At 46.9% G+C, this 12,121-nt stretch overlaps 1 protein-coding gene across 1 annotated transcript in view; it reads right to left on the reverse strand.

The window, feature by feature from the left end:
* Positions 1 to 407: 407 nt before the first annotated feature.
* The window catches only part of Ttc9 (tetratricopeptide repeat domain 9), a 31,326-nt gene continuing 19,612 nt past the window's right edge, over positions 408 to 12,121 (reverse strand). Inside the window, exons 2-3 of the mRNA XM_046440996.2 lie at positions 4,238 to 4,420; positions 408 to 1,909 (exon numbers count right to left, since the gene is read on the reverse strand). Of these exons, the coding sequence (XP_046296952.1) occupies positions 1,830 to 1,909; positions 4,238 to 4,420 (263 nt within the window). The 3' untranslated portion in view covers positions 408 to 1,829. The remainder of the gene's footprint in view (positions 1,910 to 4,237; positions 4,421 to 12,121) is intronic.

Consider the following 12,121-nt stretch of genomic DNA (forward strand, 5'->3'; position numbering starts at 1 on the left):
AGTAGAATGGACACTATATGAAAAAACTGTTGGATCTCCGCTGTCTTTGCTGGTCTGTCACTGCTCTGACCTCTAGGGATTCTGATCACTGATCTTTTTCTGCCTTGGGTAAATACAAGAGGGGGCCCATGTACCACAATTGACATGGTGAAATAATTTCAACCTAATGCTTATTGTCCAGGTCTGAAACAGTTGTAACTCCCTAACATACTATGTACAGAGTCAACTAAGTACAGGATAATTATTAGCTAGAGCTCTCGAGTCAGATCTGGTTCAAATCCTAGCCTTTGTCCCTTAAGGCCATGCAACCTTAGGGTAGTTAATTTTCTGGTTTTCAGTTTTCTTATCCATCACATGGGAATAGTATCTCACAGAATAACTGTATGAAAGAAATGAGATTGTCCATGTAAAGATCTGAGGATAGTGCATTTAATAAATCCTAACTATTCACATTATTGCATCAGTATATATCTTAATTTTGTACAATAGTATCTCACTAATCACACGAAAAATACACCAAAGTGCTCTGAAAACATTGAAGCATCATATAAATTAAAGGTGTCATTGGTAGTAATCTCATATGCATTTCTCAACTCTTCCAAACTCTTTGAAGACTGGGACCACATCCTGTGTCCCAGGGCATATTGCACTACAATGAGCAAACAGCAAGCCCTCAGTCAATGTTTCTTGTTTGACTGCAGCAACATGGCATAGCATAAAGAGCAGGGGTACCAGGAGACTAGGCTGGGATAAAATTATTTTAAGGCAGGAGAGTCAGTCTGCAGTTATAATTTATTCATTCAACAAATATTTGTTGAACACATTTTATGCGTTAGATATGGAGTCCAGATCATTTCATCAAAAAGAGGCCTTACAGGTTCCCTCGAAGCCAGGCCCCAGGGCAGTCTCCATGATCCCAGCCCACTCTGTAAAGCACAAAGGCCGCAGTCAACGTGGCATACGGCTCTGGACAAATGGCCCTGCACTTTGGGGGAAGCCCATCCTGCCCAGTTGTAAGCAGCTCTGAGGGAGGATTGGGGGAGGAGGTGAGGGAGGGAGGGAGTGGATCCCCACAGGGTGACAGGAACCCCTGCCTGAAAGTTTGTTTTTATTTACACTTAAGGAACCCACAGTGGGATCCCCCAGCCTACACAATGCTCTTTCCCTTACCCATCATCTGTCCCTCCCCTGTCCCCAACATGCTCTGCCCTTGTGCTGTCCCAGCTGCCTACTGGCTGGGAGTTGGGGGAATGGTATGTGTGGTCACCAGAGGGCACTGAGCGTGGGCCTCAATGGCATGTGAATCCTGGCAGAGAGAAGGAAGCACAAGCCAAGCCAAGTGATGGGGAGGGTGGCAGGGGCTAAGGTGACAGGGGGCTAGGGGCGGGCGTCCAGTTACAAGTCCAGTCTTTAATATTGGCTCCACCTGTGCTTCTGGTGTTTGCTTCAGCCCTAGATTTGTCACAGTTGCCTTAAGGTGTCCTGGTCCATCAGGAGGACATAGCAGGTTCCAGACCGTGGGCTCCGTGCCTGCTGCCTTCCCAGCATTCCCAGCCTGTGAGACTCCCCCCCCAGCAGACGTTAGGCCCCTCTCAGTAGCTGACCTGCCAGTGAAGAGGAGTCTGTGTGTCTGGGCAGCCCACCAGATTCCAAATGTGCATCTCACCTTCTTTTCACACTGGACGCAGACAGAGTTGAGGAACAATGGGAGGAAGAAGGGGAGCTGGAAGAAGTGGGGGTAAAGGGACAGAATCTAGGGTGGGGCTCTCCACCAGCGGGTGCCTGGAAGTCTCCAGTCAGGCGTGGGTGTCTCTGGAGAGGCTTGGTAGTTACATGGCTTCTTTCTCCCTCTGGGAGCATCTGCTGAGCTTCATCTCCGTCAGCTGGATATACCGAATCACGTTGGTGTCTGCGAGGAGAGAAACATACCTGAGGGGACAGCCAGGAGGGCACAACTGCATCTACACCAAATAGGGCAAAGCTGGGCCTGCAACTCAGGAACAGGGCAGGTGACTCACTCAGCCAAGGTCCCTTGGCCTTTCCATGGTGGCGGCTGAGAGGGGAACCAGATGTTGGCCTTCTCTTTCACTACCTCTCCTTGCAAATGTAGATAGCTCGCTGTGACCCCAAGGGTCAGTCAGGAGGGAGAGGAGAGGAGAATTTCTCTTCCATTTCTATGCAGCAGACATCCCAGTCCCTCCCAAATCAGCAGTTAGCTGCAACTCCACTTGGAGATTAACCTTAGATAAATTACCAACTCCTCGGATCCTAATGTCTCACTTGCAAGAAACAACCTTCATTTTTGAATGCCTGCTTTGTGCTGCTTTTGCTTGCTAGTTCATTTATCACTGGATTTTTATTTTTTTCCCAGGCCTGGGGATCAACGCAGGGCCTTGCACAAGCTAGGCAAGCACTCTACCACTGAGCTATACCCTCAGTCCTTTTTAAAAATTGTATTTTGAGACAAGGTCTCGCTGAGTTACCCAGGCTGGCCTCAAACTCATGATCCTCCTGCCTCAGCCTCTGGAGTAGCTGGAATACAGGCATGTGCCTCTGGGCCCAGTTTGTGCCAGCTTTAAACATTCATTTTCTCATTTAATCATCACTACACTTCTGCAAAGATTTTTATCCTTATCCTCACTGGGACTGGGAAGACTGGGACCTGGAGAGATCAAGTAAGATACCTAAGGAGACGCATAGTAAATGGTGTGCCTAATTCCAAAGCCTGGCTCTCCTATGGAGTAGAATACTATTCTCATGCTGTGTGCGGTGGTGCACATCTGTAATTCCAGCAGGTTGGGAGGCTGAGGCAGGAGGATTGCAAGTTCAAAGCCAGCCTCAGCAAAAGTGAGTTCCTAAGTAACCAAGTGAGACCTGTCTCTAAATAAAATATAAAATAGGGCTGGGGTTGTGCTCAGTGGCCGAGTGGCCCTGAGTTCAATCCCTGGTACCCCCTCACCAAAAAAAAAAAGAATATTATCCTCACAAAGTTGACATGAGGACCAAGATAGACAAGTCTGAAAGTGCTTAATACAATGATCAATAAATATTAGTTGAATGTGCTTTTTTTTTTTAACTTGAAGAGTTTATAATGACTTTGTTTCACTTAGTTTTGTCTTTATAAGTCAGACAACCACCTTTCCACAACTGGGACATTTCCCCTCAATTCCAGTCCTCAAATTAGTGAGCAGGGCGTGACATGGAACAACTGCTCAGCTCTGCATACATCAGAGCAAAATAGTTACAGGGTTACCAGGATATCTATATCCAGAAATAGAAATGAATACTGTATCATGCTCCAAAGTGCCAGGCAGTATCCAGAACAGTACTGGCACAGAGTAGGTGATCAAGAAAATTCTCGAGTCCAGTTCTTAGTTCTCAGGTTGCTAACAGTATAGTTGCTAGAACACAATTTATATACAGAAAACAAACCAATATCACATAAAAATAAAGAGGTGTTCTTAGAAAAGTATTTATATGGACATTTGCAAACAGATCCTAAGGTTCTTAAAGACTTCATGGAAGGAGGATTAAAAAAAATAGTACTATATGTTAATAATGATGGTAACATCAAATCAAAGAAATCGATTGAATGTTACATCCTCAGAGAGGCTCTTTCTGATCACCTGGCCGAAAATAGCACTTCTTTTTCTCTGCTTTAGTTTCTTCAGAGGATTTGCCACTACTAAAAACTCTATCATCTATTTGTCCATTCACAAACTGTCCATCTTTCTCCACTCTAATGCGAATTCCTTGAGCTACGACTACCCTCCTGCTAGAATAGTTGCCGGCCCACTGTATGCTCTCTGTAAATGTCTGTGAAATGAGGGAGTGAATGAATGAATGATTGGGTGAGCTAATGTACATGATCTCCACGAACGATAGAGGTCACACTCACTTGCCAACCAGATGTGAGCTCTTCAGGAGAAGGGAGCATGTCTTCTCATCTCCGTTCCCAGGACCCACCCCAAATGGGAGTATATGGTCAGAATTTGACATTCTGAGTTGGACAAGGCAAAACATTCTGCAGTCTATTTGGAGAGAGAGGTGCCCCTGCTCCCTGGAACCCAGGCCCCAGGTGAATGCACAGCTGTGTGCTCTCCTCGTTCCAGATCTTACCATTCACCTGACCCCTGATTTGCATCTCTGTCCCCACCAGGCCCCGCTAGCCTGGGTGCTGCAATGAGAAGGCCCCAGGAGCTACCAGAGCGGGCTGATGGAAAGCGGTAAGCCTTACCTGTTGGTTGTCGGGTTCTTGCTTCCTTCAGGTAGTAGAGTGCTTTGTCATAGTCCCCAAGGTGGTAGAAGGCCACACCAGACCGGTAGAGGGCCTTGAAGTTCTCCCCTTCCTTCTTCAGCACTTTGAGGCAGTACTCCTTGACTCGCTCGTAGTTTACCAGCTCAGCCTGGAGCAGGCAGGCTGTGGAGGCAGGGAGAAGAGAGGGAACGTGCCATCAACATGACAGCAGCAGTCTGTGGGTCTGTCCTCAGTTCCTTCTCTCCAGAGGAGGTTAGATGCTCTGGGCTTTCCACTGGGGGTTAAGCCCTCAACACGACTTCTAATCATCCTGGGTTGTGGGACCAGTTTCATCACCAACAAGCTATGTGACCTTGAGCCAGTGATATAGCCTTGCATCAGGAGCTGAGTGATGCCTCTCCTCTCCTAAAAGACACGTTGGAGTCCTGACCCTCCATACTTGACAATGTGACCTTTTTTTTGGGGGGGGGGGGAATAGGGTCTTTCCAGAGATAATCAAGTTAAGAGGCAATCATTAGGGTAGACCCAAATCCAACATGACTGGTGTGCTTATTAAAGCAGAAATCTGGACACTGAGACAGACACACACAGAGGAAAGAAAATATTAAGAAGCAAAGGTAGAAGACAGCCACCCTCAAGCCAAGGAATACCTGAGGTTACCGGAAGCTAAGAGGCATGGGACAGATTCTACCACAATCCTTTGAAAGAACCAACTCACCAACACCATGATTATAGACTCTTAGCCCCCAGGACTGACAGTCCGATATATTTTTATTACTTTGTGCTACCTGGTTTGTGGGACTTGTTGGAGCAGCCCTAGGAATAAGCTACTGTAGGCGATAAAAATAGTAATAATAACAACCACAGCTAATATTTGGTGAATGTTTACTTTCTGCCACTTCTTACCTGATGGAAACCTCAGAACACTATGCTGTAGGTACTATCATTATTTCCATTTAAAAGGACGCTGAGGCTCAGAAAGCTGGAGAAATTTCCCAAGGGCACACAGTGTGAAAGAGGCGAGGATGAGATTAAAACTAAGCTGTTTGGCTTCAGAGCCTAAGTTCTTCCTTATAGAGTTGTTAGGGGATTATATAAAACCAGGACCATAAAGTATATGTAGCACAGGGCTTGGCACAAAATGAGCACTCAGTTATTGGTTAATATTACTATAATTCTGCCTTGGACATCCCCCAAGGGAAGTCTTTATTTTTCCCTTTATCACTTATTTGTCTCTGCAGTTCCAGGGAGCAGGGACCATCTGCTGGACTAGCGGCTAGCTCCTGCAAGGTGAGCCACAGGGATGGGACCAAGGTGAGGATGTCCCTGGAGGGGGACTGAACAACCTTGGAGAGTGTTTGAAATTTGGGGCCCTAAGTACGTCACTCTGGCCCTGCTGAGCCACCTCTGCCTCCCTTAGATCACTCATATATTTAGTAGCACTGACTACAGGGAAAGAGGCGTGCTATACACTTTGGAGATGCCTAACTGTGCTGGGTACCAAGTGGACAAAGAGGGCACTTTCTACTTTTTCAAAATAAATTTTAAAAAGAGACATTGGGGACAAAACTGTTACTTCCCCCAAGACCTGACTTGGCAGGGAGTAGGGTGAGGGCAGATGCTGATGCCAGTTTCCTTCTCTGAACTCAATGAGAAAAAGTGTCCTTAGGGTAGAGGCAAAGGCTGATTTTTCTCTTATGGGGTCTAACTGCAGTTGTTGCAGTGCCTTAAATAACTTCCCAGGTGTCAGAATCACCAAGCTTATTTTTAAGAGAGTGGACCTTTCCTTGAACATTTTGTGAAAAGAAAAACCTCCTTTGGCAGAAGGAGGAGGAGGAGGGAAACCGCACCAACTCTCAAGTTACAGGTAGGAGAACCAGGAAGGGAAAGAGAATCAGCTGAGATCTAGAAACTGACCTGTCTGGTTTCACAGGCTGCAGAGCAGAAAGCCAAACCAGTCAACTCCAGAAGCAGCAGGGTGCTCAGCCCAGGGTCTGCGGGAGCATCAGGGCTCCTTCACCTGAAGCTGATGCCACAAGCTCCCCTTCTTGGTCTCCCAGCAGTGGGGGCCATCCTCCTCCCCAGCCCCATGGTCTTGGAGCTCTGCAGATAGGGAGGGGGTTCTGTAGAAAGGTTCCAGGGTGTGAACACCATGGACTGCTACCTGTGCCAGACTTGGCTCCAACATCTGCTCCCAGAGCCAAAGGATTTCCTGTGTGCGGCCTCCCCCTGCCCTGATATCCCCTCTGATCAGGCCCAGCAGCCTCTTCCGGTCCAGCCCTCTATCTCCAAACTCCCGCTTCTGTTTGCTGCCCTGGTCTGTGTAGGAAACAGACCTTTGTTTCTTTTAAAAAACAGTTTGGAATGTCTAAGAGTGGGGAAAGGAAGCAGAGAGGGCTCGAAATGGGAAAGTCTTTTCCTCCACTGGTCCCCAAGGGCTGAAGGGAACCTAGCAACCATTCCTGGGATTTGTTTGTTGAACATGTTTCTGGTACCTTGCAGGGAAGCCCGTGGGAAACCGGGATGCCTGGCTGTGACCAGGGTTCACACCTGGTTGGAGGCAGGGCCAGGGTGGTTTTCAGGGTGTGGGGCCCTTGCTGATATCACAGGCCCGGCCCAGCAAGACCAAGAAATGGTCCAGAGAAAGGCTGGGCTGGGAGGCAGAATCCAGATAAGAGGCCATGGCGCCAGGTAAGGGCTCTTAAGAGGGTGTGGGTGTGGAGGAGGGAGAGACAGTCTAGCCTCAGCCCTACCTACAGGTGACATGGAGGCACCTGGGCTTTGGGTGGGGAGCTATTGGTAGATAGAACCAGTCCATGGGCTAGGGAAGATGGGGGGTGTTCCTAGGCACATTTGAGAGGTGAGGGACATAAGAAGAAGTTGGCAGTCTGCCTCCAGATTCTTCCAACCCCATCCCTGTGGCTATTAACCAGTGCCTAGTTGCAGAGGGCTCTCAAAATAAGTGGCATTGTCCCTCAGCATGTCCTCCTCACAGTGATTAATCCCATACCCAGTGCTGGTGCTGGAGCTCAGTATTTCACATACTCTATGCCTTTGAATCTTCACAACTCCATGAAACGGGTTCTATTTTTATGTTTCTTTCATAGATGACAAAATGGAGTTCCAGAGAAATTCAGCAACTTGCTGAAGGTCACCCGGCTAGAGGGTGGTGGAGTTATAATATCAGCCCGTTTCTGTCAGTCTCCCAAGATTATGCATTTGACCACTGGGGTGTCTGTGGCCTGCATTTGGGACCCCTGGAAACCCTCATAACCCCTGGGGAGAAAGAAAGGTTATCTGTGCTCTATCATCCTCAGTGTCCTCAGGCTAACAGGAAAAAAAAGATGCCTAACTGTGCTGGGTACCAACTGGACAGTGGGAGCAGATGATGACCAACAGCCTACTCTGTCCTCTGAGTGGGGAAAGGAAGCAGAGAGGGCTCGAAATGGGAAAGCCTTTTCCCTCCTCTGGCCCCCAAGAGCTGAAGGGAACCCTTCAGCAGATGGGGAAGGCAGATGTTACATTATCTCAAAATGTTCACCTGGAAGCTAAGTGCTGTGAAGGAGAGGGACATAGTAGAAGCACACCGAGAGGGGAAGGACCCTCGGTTTTATCTAAAGCATCAGGGGAGGTCTTCTTGGAGGAAGTGGTATTTCAACTGATTTAAAGATTGCTTCTCAATCTTTGCCCTGTTTGGGGCTGGATCATCTTTTGTGATGGGAGGATGATTTGGGCATTGAAAGGGTGCTGGCAGCACCCTTGGTCTCTCACTAGATGCCAGTTATGACAACCAAGTGTCTCCAGACATTGCCAGGTATCCCCTGGGGAGGTAAAATCGCCCATTGGAGAATCACAAGCCTAGGTGAAATGGACAAAGGAGAGAAAGAGGAGAGAGCATGAGCGACTGCACCGACATGGCCTAATAGAGGAACTCTGAGAAGCCACACCAGGCTGCAGCAGAGAGCCGGAGGGGAAGGATGAGAGAAGGCGGAGCTGGAAAAGCAAGAAACCAGGACACTCAGACACTTCCCGTCTAAGCTGGGGATCTGGGACTTTCTCCTAAGGCAAGAGTGGACTGGGATGAAGATGCTGGGTAACTCAAATGGAGGCTGAAAGGAATGGATGGACCTAAGTGGCATTCAGAGAAGCCCCGACTCACTCCCCCTCTGTGGCACACATTTGCAAAGTCAGAGCCCTTTTTTCTTGTCATTTTGGATTTACTGACAACCAAGAAGGGTCCTTCCACATGGTTGCAACCTGGTGTCTATTTCTGAAATGAGGCCTCCATCCTCTGCTGTATAGCATGGATCAATCTTTTAGAGTCCTGGACTGGGAAGAGAGGACCTGCATTCTTTTTTTGTTGTTGTTCTTTTTAGTGATACACGACAGTAGAATGTATTTTGGCAAACTATACGTACAAAGAATATGATTTATTCTACTAGGATCCCACTATTTGTGTGTGTGTGTGTGTGTGTGTGTGTGTGTGAGTGACGCTGGGGATTGAACCCAGGGCCTTGGGCCTGTGAGGCAAGCACTCTACCAACTGAGCTATATCCCCAGCCCAGGATCCTATTCTTATGGTTGTATGTGATGTGGAGTTATCCTGGTCATATATTCAAATATAAGGCTAGGAAAGTTATGTCCAATTAATTCTACTATGTTTCCTCTTCCCCTTCCCTTCATTTCCCTTTGTCTAATCCAATGGATTTCTGTTATTCCCCTCCCCAACCTCCCTTGTTTGGGGTTAGCCAAAGGACTTAAAAACAGCACACTATAGTGATGCATCCACATCAATGATTATAAGAGCTTGACTCACAATAGTCAAGAACCCAGGTATCCTTCAACGGATGAATGGGTAAAGGAAATGTGGTACATATATACAATGGAATATTACGTATCCATAAAGAAGAAAGAGCTGGATTCTCGTTTGCACCTTTGCCACTAGCCAACATTACTCAAAACACTTTCCCTTTCTGAGCCTTGATTTCCTGTTGGCAAAATGAGGAGCCTACACTTCACTAAACAATCTCTTCCACCCCTTTAGATCTAACAGCATATAAATACAAACATCTGCCACTTAACCTAAGAATACAGTTGTTTCTTTGGTTCCTCTTCAAAAGGAATTCCACTCTCTTTATCAGTTAAGGTGTCACATTGTCAGTTGGAGTGACATCAGAACTGGGAAGACAGTGGTTCAGAGGGCTTCTGTGAGACCGTTCCCCTCCTGCTTGGTGGATTTTTTTCGCCCAGAGCTTGGATGAGGATCTGATGTGGTCTTGCAAGGGAAGGCTCTCGAGCGAAATTTTTCCTGAAGGAAATTGGTGGAATTGGTGAGGCAGCTCAACTGGAGAGTGAGCTTGTTTCTGGGAACAGGAGAGTAAACTTGGTTGGAATTTTGAATACATATCTGGATTCAAAGATGCAGTCACTTGGTGAGTTACAGGGCAGGAGATAAGCCTGCAGTGCACGTGTCACAATAGCCTTGGCTCCCAGATGACCATCTCTGGAAGCACTTTTGAAAAAAAAAATGCTATTCATCTTCTGGTCTCTGGGTCTGAATAAATGCTGTGACCCGCAAGTCATGGAGAAGGAAGACAAACTCCATCCACGCTTGGGAAGAAATGTGAGAAGGGACACAGCCTTCCTTGAGACTGGTGGTGATGGTGGCAACTTACAAGAGAAAGGTGAATTTGGAGGACCAAAATTGGGGGCTGTAAATGTCTAACCACTATTCTCCCCCCAGGAAGATTCTTCCTTTACTCCCAATTTGGGTGGTTGGGGTGTGATTATGTGAAAAGAGCTTGCAGACTTTCTTAGCCCCACAAAAGGATCTATGGTCATAAAAAGTCAGCCACACACACAGACAGGGAAGAGCTTTCATTCAGAATTCTCCAAAACAAGCGCACAAGACCTCTGGCTACAGCCTCTTAGGTTCTCCTCACCCTGGCACCTGTTTTGTTTCTGTTTTTTCCTGGTACATGCAGGGCATAGTGACTGCCCGGGCAAAATGCCACCCGCTGGCATGAGATGAAGGGAATCCAGATGAGAGGAAGAAAAAGTTCATGGAGTCACTGGCTTTCTTCTTAGGGCTGACTCACTCGCTCTAATTTGCCTTTACCTGCTCAAGAGAGGGAAGCAGGGGCTGGATGGGAAGGAAGGAGGGACCCACCTAGGGCTGGGAGTGAGGTGGAGGAACCTACTCTTCAAGGCCGTCTTGCTACTCTGGGTCCACTTTGTGTCCTCCCCAAAGTGCATTGGAGTCCTGACCCTTAGTATCTGAGAATGTGACCTTTTGCGGGGAGATGGGGGTCTTTACAGAGATAACCAAGTGAAAAGGAAGTCACCTACTAGAGTAGGTCCTAATCCAATATGACTGTGTCCTTTTTATAAAGAAATTTGGCCACAGAGACAGACCTGCCCAGAGGAGAGGTGACACACAGGGATATCTGAGGCTTGATTATCAGGCACTCAGAGAGAACCAGGGGATCTGCTCTTCTTCACAGCTCTCAGAAGGAACTATTTCTGCTGACCCCCTGACTTTGGACTCTTACCTTCCAGAATTGTGAGATAGTTCCTGTTATTTCAAGCCACTCAGTTCGTGTTCGTTATTAGAGTCGCCTTAGGAAACGAATACACCTTGCTGGTCATTCTGGGGGTCAGGCCTAGGAAGTGGCCATTCTACTTCCCAAGTTTGTCAAGTGACTTGAGTTCTGGTCAGATTTATTTCAATGAGAGCAATGACACAGTCGTAAAGGGGAAGAAGACTGGGATCTGGACAGAGACATTCAGAATATTTAACACCTGGAACAGATTGTAACCAAACCAAGTAGGCACACGGTATTTTTGCCAGCTCTGGGGTGCCCTGGCTGGAGATCAGGCCTGGGTTGGAATGCCAGCTCCACCACCTACCAGCACAGGCCCTGGGGCATGTTGCTTAAGCTCCCTGGGTCTCGTTCTTCCTGTGTCCCATGAAGATAATAACACCTATTTTGTGGTAGCTCTTGTGATGATGAAATGAGATGATCAATGCATGTTATACGCCTTCCCAGTGCTAACACAAAAAACTGATTCTCATAAATACTGGTTCTTGAGGAAGACACTTATTAACTGTGGTTTACACAGCCATGTGCTCATGAATTAGAGGAAATTTCCATCTTGAGTTCTATACACAATGTATGATGTGAACACCAAGTTATGGCTGACTTACGGCAAATTTTCTAAAATAGGTCAGATATAGGTCAGATAGGGGTCACAATTTCACCTTTCCATGAAAATGCTGATTTTCTCTTCCACATACACAAAACCCTTGCATTCCCAGTTCAGTGATTTCTCATTTTTGTTTCCTGGTCTAGATGTACATGAACACTTACTTGCTCCAAATGCTTCTCAAATCTAGGTTTGATGCTTGTTTTTACTTTCAGTTTTCCTTCCAATGGTGCATTTTCCACACTGGGCTGGGTAAATGCAGAGAACATTACAAGCACAGCTTGGAAGTAAGTCAGAAAGAGGGGCTAGGGGCTGGGGGCTGGGCTTATTTTCTTCTCTTACAGATTAGCCCCTGAGTCAACCCCCACCCCTCACACCTCTAAACTGCAGACACTATTGCTGCCTGCCCTAGGCCCGTCCTTCTCCATAAATGGATTCTGCAGTCAAGTCTCACTGACAGATTAATGGGTGGGGTGGGGTGGGGAAAGGACCAAAAGTCTCTGGCTCTCCTGGAGTCCTGACAATTCAGGAGAGCTAGGAGCTCTGAAAGTCAGATGTAGCAGGAAAAAAAAAAAAAAAAAAAAAAATATATATATATATATATATATATATATATATATATATATATATATATATATATATATGACTAGGCCTTTT

This window comes from Marmota monax, unplaced genomic scaffold (assembly GCF_021218885.2).
Source record: "Marmota monax isolate L192 unplaced genomic scaffold, Marmota_monax_Labrador192_F-V1.1 WCK01_AAM20220418_F8-fsc00017, whole genome shotgun sequence".
Classification (NCBI taxonomy): Eukaryota; Metazoa; Chordata; class Mammalia; order Rodentia; family Sciuridae; genus Marmota; species Marmota monax.